Source organism: Prionailurus bengalensis, chromosome B1 (assembly GCF_016509475.1).
Source record: "Prionailurus bengalensis isolate Pbe53 chromosome B1, Fcat_Pben_1.1_paternal_pri, whole genome shotgun sequence".
In the NCBI taxonomy this organism is placed as follows: Eukaryota; Metazoa; Chordata; class Mammalia; order Carnivora; family Felidae; genus Prionailurus; species Prionailurus bengalensis.
Genome location: NC_057344.1, coordinates 201,231,688 through 201,252,974, shown reverse-complemented (window position 1 = coordinate 201,252,974; position 21,287 = coordinate 201,231,688). Strand labels below are relative to the sequence as shown.

At 52.2% G+C, this 21,287-nt stretch overlaps 1 protein-coding gene across 5 annotated transcripts in view; it reads right to left on the bottom strand.

The window, feature by feature from the left end:
• Nucleotides 1–21,287, bottom strand: part of EVC (EvC ciliary complex subunit 1) — a 72,714-nt gene that overhangs the window by 6,382 nt on the left and 45,045 nt on the right. For all 5 annotated transcript variants that reach the window (XM_043572999.1, XM_043573000.1, XM_043573001.1 and 2 more), the window contains 6 exons: nt 18,616–18,828; nt 12,531–12,640; nt 8,882–9,092; nt 7,733–7,939; nt 4,943–5,087; nt 3,022–3,133 (listed from right to left, as the gene is read on the bottom strand). In XM_043572999.1, coding sequence (XP_043428934.1) covers nt 3,022–3,133; nt 4,943–5,087; nt 7,733–7,939; nt 8,882–9,092; nt 12,531–12,640; nt 18,616–18,828 — 998 coding nt within the window. The remainder of the gene's footprint in view (nt 1–3,021; nt 3,134–4,942; nt 5,088–7,732; nt 7,940–8,881; nt 9,093–12,530; nt 12,641–18,615; nt 18,829–21,287) is intronic.

The window sequence follows — 21,287 nt, the reverse complement described above, 5'->3', positions numbered from 1 at the left end:
CCAGGGATGAGGACATGCACAAATCTCCTAGAGGCCCCCATTCAGCGGCCAGGCGGCTTCTTGCTGTGAGCAGCCTGTCCTGTACCCGTTCTGCCAACAGTCCTGGTCACTCTCGGCTGCCACCCTGACTGCCTGTCCGCTCCTCACCATGGACTTGGCTAATGGGCCTGCCAGGCAGTGAGAACTCTATCCGGGGGTGGGGTTGGAGTGGGGCTTCCCCCTGCACGGCCCGGAGATCCACGAAAGGGTCCAGGGGGGACTGAGACACAGCCACCTGTGTTTACGCGATGCCCTGGCTACACGTAGACACAGGACAAGACGGGAGGCCAGAGGCCACAGCTCTAAGCCGGGAGGGGCAGTATAAGGACCTGAGACTAGAGAGCGGCCGAGAGGCAGACAATCCTGCCTGCGGAGGGACAGCCATGTGGTGCTCTGGCCCGAGCATGAGCCCCTTCGGCACTGCTGATCCTCTGGACTTTCCGGAAGGAGAGGATGCCCTACTGTAGGATCTGAGTCACCTGGACGGGTCATAAACCCCTTCCTTTTGGACTCCTATTTGGTTATGGAAGTGGGTGTTTAAGAAAACATCCCTCCTGAAAGAGTCCCGACTGCACAACTGTTTTAAGCCGCACTGCGCACCGTGCAGAAGGCACGGCAGTGACAATTGTGCTGGTGGTGGAGGGCATCAGGCGTGGGGCGCTGGCCGCGGGCCGGCCCTGCTGTGGGCGCCGCACTCTCTGTGGGTCCTGACGGTAACGCCCTGTGAGCCAGGAGCTACCGTCACCCCACTTCACAGATGGGGAGCCTGAGGCTCGGGGCGTGAAGGGACCTAGCCCGCGTGTGGCCAGTCCACCGCCGCGTCACCTGGCACCCCTCAGCCAGGCTCTCCCACGATCCCACTGCTCCCCGGGGATGCAGTGTGGAGTTTGCCCTTGGACCGAGAATTGCTTTCATGCGCTCAGTCTCCTAACGTTCTTTTAAATCAACGATCCGTTCTCGCTACACGGCTCTGTCCCCAGGAGCCCTGGTGGACTTTCACCAGAAACTGTGAGCGGACAGGCACGGAGGAAAGGGCACCAACAGCCACGTATGAGCCTCTAAGTCACAGCGAGAGTTGGTCACGCACCCGCACCCCCACGGGGCTTTGCTTCCATCTCCCATAAACCTGGCAGGGAGGTCGGACTGGGGGCGGCTGAGGCCCCTCCTCTTGGGTCACTGGGGTCCAGGTGAAGCCCTTGGGCTCCATCCATCAGAATCCCTGGAGAGGAGGAGTGGGGTAACGGCTCAGATTCCTGGGTCCCCCCGCACAGCCCCCGAGCCTGAGTGTCCAGGTGTGGGGCCTGGCATCTGCACGTTCGGGAGGAGAACCAAGTGAGATGATGCCCCCCCCACGTCTGAGAGCTGCCGGGCCCGAGTCAGGTGGACAGCCGACCGTCAGGGCCAGGTGGCACCTAGGCGCGGGATGGCAGGACGTTTCCTGACCACTGCGAACGGCCGTCGGAGGATTTATGGACAGTGTGTGCGGGACTCAGTCCGACCCAGGGGACCCTGTGGTTCTTGTTTCCAGCCGTCCGATGAGGGGCTGGAATCTACTCGGAGGCCGCGCACAGAGCCCACGCCTCCATCCTGCAGGGCCGTGGCTGTCTGCTGCTTCCAGCCGCCGGGACGCCTCTGCCTAGACAAGGGACCGTCACCTGTTGTCCTTCAGCGCCCCTCCCCTCCCCCAAGAGAGCACCCGCACAGATTTATTGCCGTTCCCCTGTCCGTCTCTCCCTCCAGGCTGTGAGCTCTGGGGTGACAGGCACTGTCCCCAGTGGCTAGCTCGGGGCCCAGCCAAGAGTCGGTGCTTACAGGGGCGTGCCGGGCGGCTGTCCACACTTGGGTGGACGGTTTCCACACAGGCCAGTGGCTTCTTCCCCCAAACACTTGTGTCTGTGTCTGTGTCTCAGTGCCTTCTCTGGCCACGGGGGTGTGTCTGGCCAGCTCAGGGGCTGGAAGTGCTGGTGACATAACGCCCCCAGGGCAGACCCTCAACCCGTGCGGAACAGGGCTTGGCAGACAAATCCCCTATCTTTTGCACCCCTTGGTGACATAATTGGAAGTTGAATTTTATACCATCTCCCAGAAGGTCCAGAGCGGGATTGGGCCTCAGTTGCCGTGGGCAGGCTGCACGGCCACAGGGTTGGTTTGCTTCTTCTTCATTGCGGTAGGCCACACAGTGCCCCCACAGGTGGCCTTGCCCTAATCCCTGGACCCGTGAAGACATTACAGTACGTGGTAGCCGGGTCTCTGCAGGCTGGGTTAGGGTTATGAACTTTAGGATCTGGAGATTCTCCTGGACTATCCAGTGGGTCTCAATCACCACAACGCTTACAAGCAGAGAAGTTTCTCCAAATGGAGTCAGAGAGATGAGGCGGAAGAGGAAGGCAGAGGACTTCAAGCATCGAGACGCAGGGACCACGAGTGAGGACCAAAGAGAGGCCTCTAGAGTCCGGGTGGTCCCCAGCTGACAGCCACAAAGCAAGGGGACCTCAGTTCTACAGAGACCCGCATTGTGCCGGCGACCTGGGCAAACCTGGGAAGATTCTCCCCAGAGCTTCATCAAGAGCCCACCGGGCCGACACCCCGAGCTGGGCCGTGGGAGACCCACAAAACCAGCACCCGCCGCAGGGACCTCAGGTCCGCAGAAGCGTGGGCCACATAGCTGGCTGTTGTCATGCCAGCAGCGGGAACCAGCTGGGGGCCTCACCTCCCTGCTCCCTCACGGTGCTTTCTGGGGTCACTTCCAGGGTGAGCAGCCTGCTCCCAGCCCCCGTGCACGGGGGGATCCCACCCCACCCGGACTCGCTCGTTCCCGTGTGCCAGGCCCCGTCCTGGGGGCCGCGTGTCGAGCAGGGAGCCCGACCGAGGCACGGGGGCCTCCACTCTGGCAGCCACGTGCACGCACCATCGGACGCGGAGTGCGCGGAGCAGACGCGTGGGAGGAGAGGAGGGTGCACAGGCCAGAGGGGGCGAGCTCACCTCTGGTGGACGGCCGTGCAGGCTTCGCCAGATCCATTCACCGCCTTGCTCCCTGGCGAAGGGTCTCCGAATCCCTGCTTTGTCTGCAGCTTGTAATTCTCCGTTCTCTCACCTAGACCATTTAGCACACAAGGTCAAGGGGCATGCTCGGGGCTGGCCTCTGAGCCAGGTCTGGGGTGGGGCCGGGCACAGAGATCGGCAGGAGACGCGCTCTCAAATCGTGGGCCACTTACGCAGCACCTGCACTGCCCCCTGGGAAAGGCTCCGCGTGCGTGAGAAAGCGAGGCTTCCGTCAAGGACCCTGCGCCCCCGGAGGAAGGTGACCCCTGCTCTCCCTGCAACTGCTCAGACCCCACTTTCTTGAGAGTGCCAGGAGCAAGGGTGGAGAAGAAGAAAGGTTCCACTGCAGAGAGGCCGTCACGGGTAAAAATTCAGAGCAGAAGAAACAAAGCGTTCGACAGGCGGTGCTGTGGGTGTGCAGCCAGCCCCTCCCATGTGGGTGCTTTCCGGGCAGCCGGGAAGTCTGGTTGGGCCGGAGCTTTCTAGAACACACAGGTTTAACCTGGATGGTCTCTAACCTGGGTGATCTCTGGGGACATGGCATTCTAGGACTCTTTTAAAAAACCAAAAAGAGCACTGAACGAAGCAGAAGGAGCTTATGTGGTCAGCTAAGTTGCATCATTTCAATGTATTTCCTGGGAAATCCTCGCATGAGAGCCGGGGTGTCAGGGAAACAGGAAATCTGAGCTGAGAGGATGTGTGGAGGGTGAGCCCAACCCTAGCCTCACAGATGGGGAAACCGAGGCCTAGAGAGGGAAGGGAAGGCCCCGGCTCCCGAACGCCCTGTGGTGACCATCTGTCTGTCTCCTGCCGACCGAGACCATCTGGAGTCATTGGGCAGATTTCCAGGCAGGTGTCCAGATTTTACTTTGAGTCTGGGATTCAAAGTCCCCAGGACAGGGGAAGAAAAGGCACCTGCTGTGCTTACTGAGGGGACTGATATTCCCAGAAGACTGCGCCCAGGACCTGCTGCCCATCGTTGGTCGAGGAATCGGTTCCAGCTCTGGGCAATCCAGGCAAAACCCATCTGAGAACGTGGGGTTCTATGCTGTTCTGAAGTCCCGGATGCAAGGAGGGACGTTACAAGCAGAGGCCTCGAGGAAACTGGCTTTTGTCTATTATTATACACGTATTGTTGCTGGCTTTGTGGATGTTGTCCATTCTGTCACCCAGATGGCTTCTTGTGAGGGCACATGGGGGAAACTCTCTGGGTCTTAGGAACATCAGGGCCACTGATCTGTTCTCACTCGCTGTCACTGCACAGCTGTAACTGATGAAGTTCCCATCCCTTTGGCCACTAGGAAGCCCAGAGTCAAAACCGTGTCACCATTAGGTAGGGATCTGATGGCCTATGTCCCAGATCATGACCTCACCTGAACCCCATCTCACTGTCCTATCCTTGTCCTGATTCATCTACTTTTAAAAAAAAAAATTTTTTTTAACGTTTTTTATTTATTTTTGAGAGACAGAGCACAAGCAGGGGAGGGGCAGAGAGAGAGAGAGAGACAGACAGACAGACAGAATCCGAAGCAGGCTCCAGGCTCTGAGCTGTCAGCACAGAGCCCAACGCGGGGCTCGAACCCATGAACCGTGAGATTATGACCCGAGTCAAAGCTGGACGCTTAACCGACTGAGCCCCCCAGGCGCCCCCTGATTCATCTACTTTTCAAAAATCCTCGTATACCGTATGGTCCTCTAGGTGGCTTTTTAAAAGCCTATTTTAGGGGGAGGGAGCAGGCAATCAATCAATCAACCAAACCGCCCCAGTAACGTTCGGAAGGTCTGACGTGCCATTGCGTCCCAAAGCAGGAGCACGTCTGGCCTGCTGTGTGTGGGGCTTCCCTGAGGAGGGGGCCGTTACCCTGCAGTGTCTTCAGGAGTTGCAGCCTTTTCTCCTCGTGGTCCTGCATGACCCTCCCGATGTGCTGGTAATATGCCCGCACGAGCCGGCCGACGCCGGCACTGGTCACGTAGACGCTCTCCACGGCCGCCTCCGTCAGCACTCTCTGTGGCAGGAGGGGGAAGATGCAGCAAAGTCACACGCGGTCCCCCACCCACGTCCTGGTTCTTAGCTTCTACCACGCCCGACCTTGACTGGTGGGGCAGCAGGTAGAGCATGGGTGGGTGGGTGGCTTACGCCTGTCCCGGTGATCTTATGTCCTTGGTCAGGGGTGCTCTGGGGACGGCCGTATGACCGGTTCTGGCCAGCGAGACCCAGTGTTAGGGAAAATCTGTCGGGGGGGAGCACCTGGGTGGCTCGGTTGGCTGAGCGTCCGACTTCGGCTCAGGTCGTGATCTCACGGTTCATGGGTTCCAGCCCCAGTAGGGGTCTGTGCTGACAGCTCGGAGCCTGGAGCCTGCTTCGGATCCTGTGTGTGTCTCCCTCTCTCTCAGCCCCTCCCCCACTCACTCTCTCTCTCTCTCTCCAAAATAAAATAAAAACATTAAAAAAAATCTGTTGGGAGACCTTCCCTTTACAAACATTAAGGCAAAGCTTAGGATATGGGTGAAAGATTTTGCTGTCTTCTTTTTTCTGCCTGGAATGCAGATCTGACGTCTGGAAAGGCAGTGGCCATTTTGAGACTACGAGGGAGCGAACTAACGTCAAGAATGGTGGATCAGGAAGAAAGAGCCCGGTCCTTGCTCGCAGCCTCTGTGCCAGCCTGGAACCACCTACGTGCACATTTCTTGTTAAGTGGGCTGAACAACGTCTATTTATTTGCCATTTGAGTATGTCTTTTTGTTACCTGCAGAAACAGGCAATCTTAAGCGATACACCTTCAGACCCAAAGCGGAGGCTGAGATGCCCCACCATCAGGCACGTGCTGGCCGTGCCCTGGCAAAGTCACCGCCCTTCACTTCCTAAGATGATGGGCAAAAGGTCAGAGAAGTCAGACGCCAGAGGCCCCGTCTCAACAAACATCTATCAGATGGTTCCAGGCTTTGGGCAAGAAAAAATACCCACTTACTGCTGAGCAGTTACTGCTGCGCGGTTGGTTACGTTACGTTCCTGGAGCTGTGCTATGTCATGGCGCCGTGGGAGTCGTGCAGGGGTGCGTGGAGGCGGGGGAGGCGGAGCAGGTGGCAGAGGCGGAGCGGGTGGCGGAGCCGGTCTGAACCGCCTGGAGCTCCCACGACCCCACTCATCGCTCACAGAGCCGGTGCCCTCTTCCCCTCCCCTCTGCTGACCTCAGCACCCTCATGGAGGGGTTCCGACTCCATGCCTCCAAGGCCCCCGGACCTGGCCTCGAACTTTCTGCAGGAACTGCCTCCGATGGCTGCGCCCTTCCTTCGCTTTCATTTAGCTCACGGAGCCGGAGCCCGGAGACAGGAAGCCCCTCTTCTCCACCTCCCTCCCAAGTCAGCCTAGCCACGGGCACCATCAGGCCTCTGTCCTAATGTCTTCCTGCCACAGGGGGGCGCTGTTCACTCCCCTCTGTGTCCGGCCGATGCAAGTCCCACGGAGAGCGCTTGCCTGCCTGGATCGCCAGCCCAGCACCTGCCACGGGGCTTGGCACCAAGAAGCCCCGCGACTGGGACATTCTTCCAGAAACTGAACACCTGTTCTTTCTCGTAGCGGTGTGTGTGGGGAGCACTCCTCCCCTATCCTGACTCAGGCTCCCTTTGGGAAGGGACGCCACGTTCACGTTTCACTGCGATTTCATGCCGCGAGCATCTATGGGGGAGGAGCTGTAGACTTTTACGGAAAGGAGGTGACCCTTCCCAACACCACAAACCGGGCCCGGCCCTGATGTCTGGATGGCGGGCAGCAGACATGAGCTATCTGGAACGAGGGGGGGTGTCTCAGCAACGTGGGTCCCCTCTCTTTGCTGTGCATGTAAGTACGGTGTCTGTAGCAAGCGGAGGTTTCTTGCCTTTCCTTATGGTCTGAGCCCGGGAGGCGGCCCGGGGGAGGCAGAATGTGTCCACGCTGTGCGGGGAAGACTGGGGTCCAGTCCCACTCGGCCACTTCCTAAGCCTGGGAGTCTTTAACCATGTCCTTTGCCCGTGATAAACCTCAGTTTTCCCATCTGAACAAAGGGAAGGAAAGGATCCTTTCTGGGCAAGGTTGTGGGCAGAGCCTGCTGAGACGCGGCCGGCGAGGCACTCAGGTAGACTTATGAGCACACTGCTGTCATCTGTCTCCCTAGGGCTCGTGGTTGGGGTCGGTTCAAGCAGGACCCCCGCCCCCGCCCACCCACGCCAAGCTGGTTTTAGCTGCACTCAGCTGTCAGGGTCAACTCTGCAAGGCCTCGTGTCCACCGAGGCAGCCAGAGGCAGGAGAGGCTCACGCCTGTCTCTCTCTGGCAGAGGCTGTCTCCGGATCCTGTGTCCGCCACTGACCGGCCGGGCAGCTCTGGCTGAGCCCACGTCCCTCTCAGAGCTACTGGAAGGGCCGGGCCAGTGCTCAGAATAACGTTATAGGCGGGAAACCCCGCCGTCCTGTGGGGGAGGCGATTCCCGCTCGTGGAGGAGGAAGAGGGGGCTCGGAGAAGCCAGGTGATTTCTGCCAGGCCCGAGGCTGCTGGACAGGGCACCGCGGGGCCGGTGTCCCAGGCTGCTGCCCCGTCCACACCCTTCCCCCTGGCTGCCCAGCCCACCCCAGTCCCTCTTGCCTCCCGGGGCCCCGGGGCCGGGGGTTGGCTCGCACCTTGAAGTCGTCCCAGTCCTTGGCCCGGCTCTTGGTGGCCGCATTCCGCGCGTGGGCCAGCAGGGCCTGCCCGATGGCTCTCTCCGTGTGCTCCTGCAGGAGCCGCCCCACCTCCTGGGCCTCGGCCAGGAGCTGCTGCTGGAGCTGCAGCCACATCTGCTGCGCCTCGTCCTCCAGCCTGCTGGCCTCCTCCACGACTCGCGCCTCCTGGAAGGGACGGAGAGGGAGGGGCCCATGCTGCACAGAAGCCGCGGCCAGGGCCAGGACTGGGATGTGGGCTGGCCCAGCCCAGGGCCCCAGGAGGGGTGGGGGAGGGACTGAGAAGGGGCAGAAAGTGGGGACCTCTGGGCCCGCAAAGCCAACGATGGGTGAGCCGGGGTGTCTGTTCAAGAATCCCCCAAGCATTTATTGAGCACCAACGGTGTGCCCAGTGCCCCTTGTGGCCCCTCACACGTACAAGAACTTCCTCATTCTTCCAAAATACTGTGAGGCCTGAACGCTAGGAGTGACGGGGACACAGAGGCTCAGAGACACTAAGTAACTTTGTAAAAGTCACACAGCAGACCTACGTTCTGAAGCTAGACCTGAGTCTGAGCACAGTCCGGGACATCATGGAAGCCAGGGCAGGGTCCTGGGACTGCCCTTCGTTATGGGAATGGGAATTAGAGAAGGAGGGGAGGGGAGTCAGAAGGAGGAGGGCCAGTCCTGCCTGCTTCCCGCTGCACGCTCCTGGGGAGGGTGAAAGTCACTGTGAGCTCGTCCCCCACTAATGGTCAAAACGCCAGCTGCTCCAATAGCTTGGTGACTCCATGAGCCCTGCAGTCAGCCTGCTTGGGTTGAGATCCCAGCCCGGCAATTTCCAAATCCTTTCTTCCCATTTGTTGAAACAGAGAAGCCCCTTTCTCCCAGCACCCTGATGGCGACCGTACGTATCTGTTTTGTGATTCCATCTGCATGTTCAGCCCAATTCTCGATATCGCATGCACTAAAGCCCTTGGGCACACGGGGCACCCCCACGGGAGGCTGCCATCATCCCCCTCCCCCCCCGCGATAATAGGCGTGGCGGGATTTGGGCTCTGGCAAACACGGCCGAACCCGGACCCGGCACGGCCTGGCTGGGATGGGTAGGGCCCGACATGCCGATCTTACCAAGGCTCTGAGCAGCTGCCACTGATGCTCGTCCAGACACTGGGAGGAGCCCTGCTCAAGGGCGTGCTGCTCACGCAGTTCCTGGAGAAGACTCTTCTTCCCGGCAAGTCTCATGTGGGTCAAGGTGGTGATGGCGCTACCCCGGAGTGCCAGCCTCCGCAGGGCTGAGCACAGCAGCAGGTCGTGTCCCTGTAGGATGTACCACGTGGACCTTTGAGGAAAGCAGGCAGGGGGCTGGGAGTCAGTGCTGTTGGCTTCACTGAGGGTGACGGTTAACTTTGCCAGCTGGAATGTTCACAAGGCGCCTGGACATCTAACCAAACATTATTCTGGGTGTTTCTGGATAAGATGAACATTTGGATCAGTGGGCTGTGTAAAGCAGACCACCCTTTCTAGTGGGCCTCATCCAATCAGTGGAAATCCTGAAGATCAGAAAAGGCTGACCCTTCTATGGGTTGCATTGGCCTAGAACATGGGTTTGTTTGTTTTTTTGTTTTTCCTGCCTTTGGAATTGAACTGAGATACCAGCTCTTCTGGGGTGTCAAGCCTTCAGACTCAGGAGTGAAAATATACCATGGTCTCTCCTGGGTCTGCAGCTTGCCAACTGCAGATCTTGGGACCTCTCGGTCTACATATATTTCTCTGGTTGGTTCTGTGTCTCTGGACGACCCTAATACATTGAACTACCAAGAAATGCCTCAAGTAATCATGCTCCACAGGGAGCCCCTCCAGAAGGAGGGAGGTTGGAATTATCTGATCTCATGTTGCCTATTCTCCATTTGACATGGGTATTCTCACCTATATTCAGTCATTTGTTCTTTGATTCGTGTTTTCAACTTTATCACATCCTGCCCCAAGTTTCTGATGCATTTATGCAGCTTTCTTCAGTACACATCCACATGAATTTCTTACATTAACTTTCCAAACCAACACATCCCAAACTGAAATTGTGGGCTGTTTCTGAGTTCCCATCTCAATGACTCACGTGAAAAATGATGGTTTACCAGACAGGCCCACCGTTTGGTATTTTCTGACAGCCTGAAAAGCTGAACAGAGTGGGGGCAGTCAGCCTACCAAGGAGGAGAGACCAGGCAAACACTCCAGGCTTTTCAGCTGGGGGCTCTTGTCCTAAGAGTAAGGAATCATCCCTCACGGAGGCTTAATTTTGAATCCGCTAAGTTCAAAACTGGGGTAGCAGACCTGCCACTATGGGAAATCCCTGCTAGAAGTAAGATAAATCCTCTCTGGAGGAAGATCCCATCATTCAAAACCTTAAATTATCTCTTAAGTTATCAAAATTGTCTTAAATTGTCAAAATGTAAAATTCTGAGCAACAGCGTCTAGCATCCGATGAAAATAATCAGACTTGCAAACAGATACGAACTGTCCAAAAATAAAGAGAAAAAACAGACAATAGAAACATACCCGAAAGACAGTGGCTGTTGGGCTAATCAGACAAAACCTTCACAACAATTACGATGAATATGTGTAATAAATTAAATAAGTGAAGAGTTTCAAGAAACAACTGAAAGCTGTGAAAAGAATCAAATGGAAATTCTGGAACTGAAAAACAGTAGATGGACTTAACAGCAGATAAGACATTGTTCAAGAGACCGTGGATGGGATGGTAGCTCAAACTATGTGTCTAGAACTGAACCACAGAGAACAAAAGAATGAAAAATAAAGGACACTCTGTAAGATGTATGTGAGATAAGGCAAAAAGTTCCAATAAAATGTAGAAGCGGAGCCCCAGAAAAGTAGGGAAAGAACAGGCAAAAGGAACATTTAAAGATATAATGGCTGAGAATGTTCAAAAACTGATGAAAGACTGCAAATCAGAGAAGGCTTCAGAAGCACTATAGATTTATTACACAAACCAGAAATGCCCAGAAAACCACATGCATGGTTAGATGTATCATAATACACCAATGAAAACCAAAGAACAAAAGGAAATCTTAAAAGCAGCCAGAAATTATTGAAATCAGAAGACAAAAGATTATCTTTAAAAGTATTTAGAAAAAGAAAAACCAAATTAGGATGCTATACCCACTGAAAACATTCCTCAAAAATGAAGATGAGATAGACCTTTTCAGACAAACAAAACCTAAGAGAATTTGTCACCAGCAGATCTGAAATAAAGACACAGGAAACAATCAAGAGCAACTGAAATGGTAAATATGTGAGCAAATCTAAAGAAATACTGACTGTTGGGGTGCCTGGGTGGCTCAGTTGGTTGGGTGACCAAGTTTGGCTCAGGCCATGATCTCGCAGTTTGTGAGTTCGAGCCCCACGTCAGGCTCTGTGCTGATAGCTCGGAGCCTGGAGCCTGCTTCGGATTCTGGGTCTCCCTCTCTCTCTGCCCCTCCCCTGCTCATGCTCTGTCTCTCTCTGTCTCAAAAATAAATAAATCATTAAAAAAAAAAAAAGAAATACTGACTGCATAAAACAATAATTACAATATCTCACAGGCTTGAAAATAGAGAGAGAAGTAAAATACCCACTAAGAAAAGCATAATCTACGAGGGAGGAATAAATGGAATTAAGGTGTTCTAAGGTGTCACACTGCCCAGAAGAAGGAATATATTAATGTACATTAGATTTTGGCACAGCAAAAGTTTAAAAATGTTTAACCATTAAAAGCACAGTAAAAGAATACATAACTAACATGCCAAAAGAGAGATAAGTTAAAATGATTAATAGTAACAATGATAATAATAATAACACCTAATCCAAAGGAAGGCAAGAAAGGAGAGACGCAGGAGAGACACAGGGAGAACAAACAAAATAAATAGTAAGGTGACAGATTAAAAATCCAAATATATCAGCATTAAGATTTACATTAAATATAAATGGACCAAATATTAGTATACTTAAAAGACACAGGTTTTCAGGCTAGGCAAATCTTGCAGTTGCTCCCTATTATCTTAGCAGGGTCACAGAATTTTCCTGTGTGTTGTCATCTCCTTCCCCTGTATTATCCAATAAGATAGTTATCCCCCTACTTCTGGATGTATACACAAACTAGTTTCCTGGAAAAGGCTGGCAACTAGAAAAAATAGTTTTATCAGAATAATTATTCTCATAGAAAACAAGGAAAAATAAATATTTTAGAGTAAGATGAAAATATGGTATTATACTAATAGCTACAGAAAAAAACAGACTAGGATATACATTTATTAATAAATTGAGAGTGATGGAAAGTGGGCACAAAGAGGTTTTTTTTTTTTGTTTTAAGTGATGGAAACGTTCTAAATTTTGATCATGGTCATAGGTGCAGAACTCTTGTCAATTTACCAAAAATCACTGAATTGTACACTTAAAATAATGTATGTGAATTATACCTCCAAAGAAAGTGTTTAAAATGTTCCTATCAAAGACAGCTCTACAAAGTAGGTGTGATTAGCCCATTTTATAGGTGAGGAAATGGAGGGCAAGAAACGGTAAGTCATTTGCCCAGAACATTTCTGACTCCACGCCTTTATCCGTGGCACCCTGTCACTCTCTTCCACGTTTACATTTACAGTTTGGCTGGTGTCCAAACCGCACGGTAAGAATGGCAGGGGACGGTTAACTTGTCCACTTTGCAGATGAGAACACTGAAGCTAGCATGGGTCACACAGGCCCCCACCCTGCAGAAAGCTGTACTCACTCTTCACTGAGGCCACCAAATCGGCCCAAGACTTGGTGGACGATGCTCTCATGGCCATCTCGCAGGTGCGTCTGCAGCACGGTGGACAGGGTCCACTCCTCCATCCACACCTAGGCCCAGCACAGAGGAACAGGGGTCAACTCACGGCCACTTCACCCATCACTGCTTTGTTGGAACATGCCTTTTGTTTCTTGTCTCAAAGATCCTTTTCTCCCCCGATTTCATTAAAAATTCCCCTCACCGTTCCTTCTAGAGATTTTTAAAGTTTCTTATTTGCATTTAAATCTTAAAGCTAATTTAACATTCATTTTCTGCGGTTTGAAGAAGGGATCCAATTTTTTTTTTCTGCATACATGGATACTAATTGTGCCAGCACCATTTATTACCTAATTTGTCTTTTTATGAGTGGTCTGTGCCACCTCCATACACACACAAATGTCATTCTAGGCTCTCTGTTTTGTTATGAGTCTGTCTTTATTTCCGCATCAATACCACACTGCTTTAATCGCTGTTGCTTACAGCAAGACTTCATAGCCAGGCAAGTCCTCCCATATTCTTACACAAAACTGTCTTAACTATTCCTGGTTGTTTTTCCTCTCCTATGAATTTTAGCATCAGTTTATCAAGTTTGGGGAAAAAAGCTTTTTGGATTTTCTTGTAGCTGAACTGAATTTATAGATTAATTTGGAGCGGATGACCGTCTTCCCAAGATCGAGTTTTCCCATTCAAGAACACGGCATTTCTTCTCGGTCTTACTTTAAGCCTCCAATGACATTTTATAAACTTCTCCCTTAAGCTTTTATACACATTGGTCAGATATATTTTTAGGGACCCTACGGCTTTTATTTGGAAGGGGATCCTTATTTATGTTATCATTGGGTGCTGCTGGTATATGGGAAACGTACTGGTTTGGGATGCTGGTTTTGTATCTCGTAAGTTTACTGAGAAATCTGAATAGTTGTAATTGTTTGCAGATTCTTTGGGCTTCTCAGTGGAGACAGTCACGGGGTGCCTGAGTGGCTCAGTCAGTTCGGCATCAAACTTCAGCTCAGGTCATAATCTCACAGTTTGTGAGTTTGAGCCCTGCATTGGGCTCTCTGCTGTTAGCACAGAGCCCACTTCGAATCCTCTGTCCCCCTCTCCCTCTGCCCCTTTCTCTCCCTCCCTCTCTCTCAAATACACATTTAAAAAAACTTCAATGGAGACAGTCATATCATCCACAAAAACCTACGTAGGAGCCACACAGGTCATCGATTGTGTTGTTTAGATCTTACTTTTATGGCCTGATTTGTCATCTGATCAGTCTATCATGTTCTGTGAGATGAGGTGTTAGAATATTCCATCATGATTTCCATCTGTTCATTTTTCCTTTTAATTCAGCCAAATTTTGCCTAATGCATCTTCCTGAGGGATTGTTTCTTTTACGTTATATAATGACCCTCTTTATCCCTCAAGAATGCTTTCTGCCTAATGTAGAGTTTGTCAACTTTCTCTTGGTTGGTATTTGCCTGGTATATAACTTTTGGTGTCATGATGCTGTAGGTGAATCTCATAATGTCATGTAGCATGGGGAAGGTTCCTCTGCAACTTACATGAATTTGTTTACTATTCATTGTGACTGATGGTATACTTGGACTTATTTCTACCATCTTGTGGTTTCTGGTTGCCATGAATTTCTTTGCACTGTTCACCCCCTCCCCTTCTATTTGCCTTTTAATGGGACTGACTGAGCAGTCTCCAGGAGCACAGCTGTGGTTAACGAGCTGGGTTATGGCTCAGTGCAGGGAGGGAGAAGGTGCACCACGGGGACACGGGAGACATCTCATGTAGAGGGTGTTAGGCCTGACTGTAGGATTTAGGCTTTGGAGGGTTCAAGGTAGTGGAGCCTTGTTCTGGATTGGGTGCTGTTGAAAGGGGTCATGCAGTGATGGGGCATCTCTGTAAGTGCTTCCTAGAAGGAGGGCAATCTGGGGTCCCTGGTTGGCTCGGTGGGTTAAGCGTCCGACTTCGGCTCAGGTCATGATCTCACGGTTCATGGGTTGGAGCCCCGCATCGGGCTCTGTGCTGACAGCTCGGAGCCTGGAGCCTGCTTCGGATTCTGTGTCTCCCTCTCTCTCTGCCCCTCCCCCATTCATGCTCTGTCTCTCTCTGTCTCAAAAATAAATAAATGTTAAAAAAAAAATTAAAAAAAAAAAAGAAGGGTGAGTCGAGGCAACCCCAAGGGTCTTGGTCCGGTTGACTGGAAGGATAGAGGAAGGACAGAGAAGAGTGTGGATGGAGAGGGTTGGCAGGAAGACGGGGGGCAGTTCTGTTTTGGGCATGCGACATTGCACATGCCTACGAATCACACACACAGAGATCTCAGGCAGACAGCTGGGCTGGGACACATTGCGAGCCGGAGACACAAATGAGCGAGTTGCCGACCTCAGCCCCACCACCACGAGGAACAGAATCCTGCCGAGGACTGTGTAAGTGAGCTTGGATGCGATCCCCTCCCAGCCGAGCCCCTGGAGGAGACTCAGCCACAGCCTTGATTGCAGACCCCAGGCAGGGGACTCCGTGTCCGGACTCCACCGCTGAGGCGGCAGAAGCGAGAGAGCCAAGCAGCGGTTTCAAGGAGGAGGGGAGGGCCCAACTCCAGAGAACAGGAGCTCTCGATATGGAAAGCGGGAGACAGCGCGGACGGAGCCCAGGTGCCGTGGCTGAGCGCGGCAGGACAGGCCGGGGGCTCAGCACAGGCGGGGGCAGGTGTGGTGGCCAGGTGATGGAAACCCGCCAGGGGTGGGGTGGAGAGGGTGCGGGCAGAGTGGGAGGTGGCACCAGGACTCAAAGCCTGCTGGACCGACTGCAACGCGGTGTCCCTCACAGCGGTAAGTGCTACGGGGCGCGCGACTGCCACATTCCTTGTCAAAGGTGCGAACTCCGTGGTGGCCTATTATTCTCCTACTTCTGTTGTTTGCCCTGCAAACTTCGTAGCTTGAAGCAACACAAACTCATGATCTTATACTTCTGGAGGCCAGAAGTCCAAAATGGGGCTCAAGGGGCTAAAATCAAGGTGTCAGCAGGCTTCCACACCTTCTGGAAGCTCCAGGGCAACATCCATTTCCCTGCCCTTTCCAGCTGCTGGAGGCCACCTGCATTCCTTGGCAAGTAGCTGCTTCTTCAATCCTCAATCCGGCGATGGCTGGCTGAGACTTTCTCTAACCAACCACATCACTCTGACTCTCCTGCACCACCCCCCCCCCCCCAACCGCCACTCCTTGTAAGGACCCTGGATAGTCCACAATTGCCCTATCTCAAGATCCAAAACTTAATCATTTTTGCCAAGTCCCTCTTGCCATGTGAAGTCACATGATCACAGCTGTTGGGAATTAGGATGGGGGTTCCTCTGGGGGGGACCTAACCCAGCGGACTGGGGAGAAGCCCAGAAACCGACATTAGAACACATTACTTTTTGAGAACCACTATGCTACAACCTGTTCCAATTGGGTAATTGACAGATTCCATACTGTTTAACAACTTCCTGGAGTCCTAAGGCACAAAATCACCAAAGCCCTTTGGGTAGAAGACGACTTCACAGCCTGGGTGTGCGTTTCATTTTCCACGAATAGTTTGTTGGTCCTTTTCTTCTTACCACTAAATATTCACCTGAATCACAGAAAGCTCATCTGTCACTTTGATCGTCAAGGAGGAAATATAGCAAGCGAAAGTGCACACGGACCTCTAGGTATCTTGTGGAAATTGACTGCAATTAAACGACCAATCAGTCAGTTAACTGTGACACATACACATGGAGAAAACGGTCTTGGGTCATACTTATCCAATCAGCTGATGAGGTCAGTAACTATCCTGCTTGCTTCTTGCATGCAAAACTCCTGAAACACTGCTACACAAGCCAAGGAAAATTCACATGCACGCGAATACTCCCAGAGCAAATAAATAGGAATTAATAACCAGATGCTATGCGCTCTGTGTGATTTGCTTCAAATAACTTAAGACTCATAACTAGACAGTTTCTGATGCATCGTGGATGTGGATGTAATAATTTATCGGAAATGAAATTCTGGATCTTTTTTCCATGTCAATATCATTAAGTAATGAAACGGACGCTGTGTGAAAGGTCTTATCTTGCATTATCTCACAGCAGCCCTATTGGGTATTTGATCCCAATTTTTCACACCGAAGCAGAGATTCTGAGACATTTAGCAAGTTGTGCAAAATCCCAGAGCCGTGAGGAGTCAGCTAACCGGCCAAGGTCACCCAGCCCATTAACGGGTTGCGCTGACTCAAACCCAGGCATCCAGCTTCCAAGGTTAGGAGCCCGTCTGCATTTAGGGAGCCTTCATCAGGGGCACGTTAGACCCACCTGGCGATCTTGTCCCCGTCCCTCCCCAGAGACTGTAAATGAAGAGACCTGGGCCCAGAATCGCTATGAATCCACAGATTCAGCTAAGGTGAGCCTGTGATAATTTCCAAGGCCGCACTGTTGTTGTTGGTAATGCAGCAAACTCTTCCTGAGCCCTTGCTGTGTCCCAGCCCCTGGGCTCTCCATGAGGGAGTGTAAAAGTGAAAAGCAGCGGTGCTGTCCTTCCGGAGCTTAGAGCCAACGGCAGGAGACAGTAACCAATGAAAGGAAAGCATGATGCAGCTGACAGAGGACTGAGATAAACCAGAAGGAAGTCCAACAGGAAACTAGGTCTTGTGCTGCCCTGCGGCTCTGAGTGGCCATGTGTTTGCATGATGCTTCCGCTTGCTTACTTGGTACTTTGGACAGCTCCAGTCAGCTGCTTTGGAAAACCTGCGTTCCTTTCATCAGCCCAATGCTCTTTGGTAATGATGGGTGTACTTGGACTTGGGAGACCCATCGTAAAGAGATGGTGGGAGGGGGTTGTTTCTTATAACAAGCACGGGGTGGGGGGCAGTCCGAGGCTGGGACAGTGACGCACACTCTCTGTCCCTACCTTCCTGAGCAGCCTCCATTCTCTGAGTCAAAGGAAGGCTGGGCCACCCCAGGCCTGCTGCACACGCTCTGGGCAGGAAGAACGGGGAGTCCTGAAGAAGGCGATTTCTCCAAGCAACACTTGGCTTTTGTATTAGGTATTGGGAAAGGGAAGCTCTTTGCAGGGACCACACTTTGAGGCCAAGACTATCTGACTTGGCCACTGCTAGATACCCGGATATTGAACACATTAGTTTTAGAACCTCTAGTGTGCAGGAAGGCCAGGGAGAGAAAGGACACGCAGGTGCCTGTCACGCTTGGAAATTCCCCCTTTGTTGGACACATTTTAGTTGTTCTTTAATAAAATTAATGTCTATTCGCTTCCTATTGGGGCTGTCACACATTCCCACAAATTCTGTGGTTTAAAACAACACAAAATCATGACCTTACAGTTCTGGAGGCTCCGGGGTTGCGTGGGGGGGATCCGCACCCAGCCTTTTCCAGCCTCCAGAGGCGACTGCATCGCTGGGTGCGTGGCCACATCATGCCGACCTCTGCTCAGGTCACTACTTTTCATTCTCCGTCTCTGACCCTCCTCCTTCCCTCTTACAAGGACCCTGTGATTACACTGGGGCCACCTGGTGGCTCCACCTGGAGAATCTCCCCATTTCAACACCCTTAATAGAATCACTTCGGCAAGGTCCCTTCTGCCGTGTTAAGTGACGGGTTCACGGGTTCTGGGGATTAGGATGTGGACGTCTTCGAGGGCCATTATTCTATCTACCACATTTATACGTGGTTTTAATATTGAAACAGACTTGCACTGAAAAGCGGGAATTCTATGTGTATAGCAGCCTCCCCCCCATGACCAAGTCCACTCCCTTATAAGCCACCTTCCGGCCTCCCGTCGTTCTAGAGAACAGGCATTGCTGCCCCTTCCTGATGGATCAGCCAGAGACATTATCTAGTGACTTCTCAGCCTCTGCTCTCCTCTCCGGCCCACCCTGGCGGCCAGGGGCTGGCAAGCACAATCTCGGTACCGTGCCCAACACGGGCACTAGGGGACGCTCCATGGACGAAATCTCTCATTATTCTTCCTAAGTGCAAAACATGCGGACCCCAGACCTGGTTTTACAAAATACCCACCTGCTTGTCTTGCTCCAGGAGATCTTGGAAAAGTTCCCACTGCTGTTTCCGGAAGCGATCGGACTTCCCCAGCTGCCAGGTTGTGTTCTCCTGGACCTCCTGCCTCAAGTTCTCACAGTCTGCCTGGGACAGGCCAGTCATTCCTGGGAGCGTCTGAAGGAACAGGACGTCCACAAACTTCTGGAATGTTTCCATGGTGCTGCGGTACAGCTCCTGAAGCCGAGAGCCACATGATGGAGTTATAAGTCGTGGTCTCACCCTGGGCAGGGCCGTGGGCTTCCCATAAGACAGACAGCAAACCCAGCGGAGGGAGCTCTCAAGCCACAGACACACACACAGGAAACACCTGCTGCCTTCCAGCCCGTTCACCCCAACCCAGTCCTGCCCTCTGCCCCACAGGCCCTGACTCTCTGGTGACCCCTCTGAACCTCCCTCCAGATTATTTTCACCACCCCTGGCCTCTCAGCCTCCCTCCACCCCCCACACTTAGGCCGGTTATTTGCATAAGCCACAGATCATATTATAATTCCAGCTCAAATAACCTGGAACCCCTCTCTTCCGGTCGCTATCAGGGTCACCTAGCAGGGCTGCTGGGAGGTCCTGCCCCACTTTCCACCCTTATATTCCCTTCAGCCCACCTCGCCCACTCCAGTCTTTTCCCGAAAATGTATTTCTTTAAATTGAGGCAAACCAAAAAAACACATGTATGATAATATATTAAACACCTGTGATTCCACCACTCAGATCTTTTTTTTTTTTTGTAGATTAAAAATACTAAAGTTTACAGGTGAAATTGGAATCCTTTATGTTCCTCCTGTCGTTCTTTTCCCCATCCCTCCCAGCATCCTCAGAGACATCCATCCCCATGACCTCAACATCTCTCTTTCCAGCTTGGATTTCTACACCCTCACTACATATTATGTTCATAAATGTGGCTTTCATGTGAGTTATCCACATAAATGGCATCTTGTGGCACGTTTCACGACACAGAGGCCTTTTCAAGCCACTCCCCTTGTCCCAAATCCAGACACTTTCATTCCTGGAGTGGACTCCTCTTCATCCTGCAAAACCCCTGCAAAATAACCCCTTCTCTGTGAAGCACTCCCTGGGTGGCTCAGACTAACGTGGCTGTCTCTGACCCTGGCTTCCCACAGCTCTTTGGTCAGCTGCCCAGGGCATTGAAACCACAATTTATCTGTCACCCCTCCCCCAAACCACAGTTCTCTGCAAGCGGGGGCCACATGATACTCAGATCGCACCAACATCTTGCGTCCTCCTGGACCAAACACCTGGGTTCAGTACCTGAATGTATCACGCATGGACGTGATGTCCAATGCCCATTCTGCAATCTCTGCCTAGGAACTCCCCACACATGTCCCAAAACTCAAGTTGCGGTCTCCTCTTCGGGGAAGGCCTTCCTGACTACAGGGTTTGATTGGACTCAGTGTGATTTAGGCTGAACACCTCCTTCCTTCTGGGGTTCTGGAATGTCGGTGGAGACCAGGTAAACAGCACCCATGTGACTGACCCCCCCCCCCTCAAAATCCTTGGACTCCTAAGCTCAGGAGAGCTTCCCTGGTGACACCACTCCACACAGGTTATCACACTGCAGGGGTGGAATTATGCACAGCTCCACTGGGAGAGGATTCTGGAAGCCTGCTCTTGGTTCCTTCTGGACTTGGCTCGCCCCGTGCACCTGTTCCCTTCGCCGATTCTGCTTTGAATGTCTTCACTGAAATTTAGCATAAGTGGGTTCTGTGCTGAGTCCTACAAGTCCCCCCACCAAATGATCAAACCTGAGCATGGTTTGGGGGGCACCAAAGAGGAACCCTTCCTTTGCTGCCCCTCTGGCACCTGCCTCCCTTTGTGGTCACTGGCTGTGTCATTGTCCTTCTCAAGGACGAGACCAGGAAGTTTCTTAACAGTCTTGTCTTACTATATAAGCATCTGTAGGGCCTGACATAGCGCCTGGCACACAGCAGGTAAAACGCTATAACTGGTAATAATTATGAATTCCTACCATATACCAGGGGATGCCATGAACACTCTTCTTGTATAATCTCTTTCAATCCTTGTAACAGTGCAATGATGATGTTCTATTATAACTACCATTATTTCAGATGAGGAAACTAAGGCACTGATCAGGAAAGTAACTGGACATGGTTTGTAGAGAGTGGGTCCTGGCCACTGGACGGTCGGACTCGTGCTCATAACCAGTATGCTACAAGGAGAGCATACTCTCTTTTTGAAAGAAAAATAAACATATTCTCAGCACCTGGAATGGTGTACCTAGGTCATACCTGGTGTGTTCAATGAATAGAAATTAAATTGAATTGAAGTCGGTGTTAATTAAACCCAATGAATGTCCTGCTTTAAGGAGCTCATAGCCAAGCTGGAGTTTGTTCAGAATACAGTGATCACGACGGGGGCATAAGTGACCCACAGCCTTTCAAAGGTTTAGAGAGCCTACCGATAATGGACAAACAGCTCATTTGGACCAATCCTCCCCTGAGAAGGAATGAAAAACAGAGCTGGACAAAAGGCTTATTAAACGATCATGAAAGTCCCAAGAGCCAACAAGACAGCGAGAATACGAGCAGAGGTCGTGAAGAAGGCACAGTCAGAGAAGCGTGCCCAGCTCTGGGGCTGTGCTTAGCCATGGGGAGCGGGTC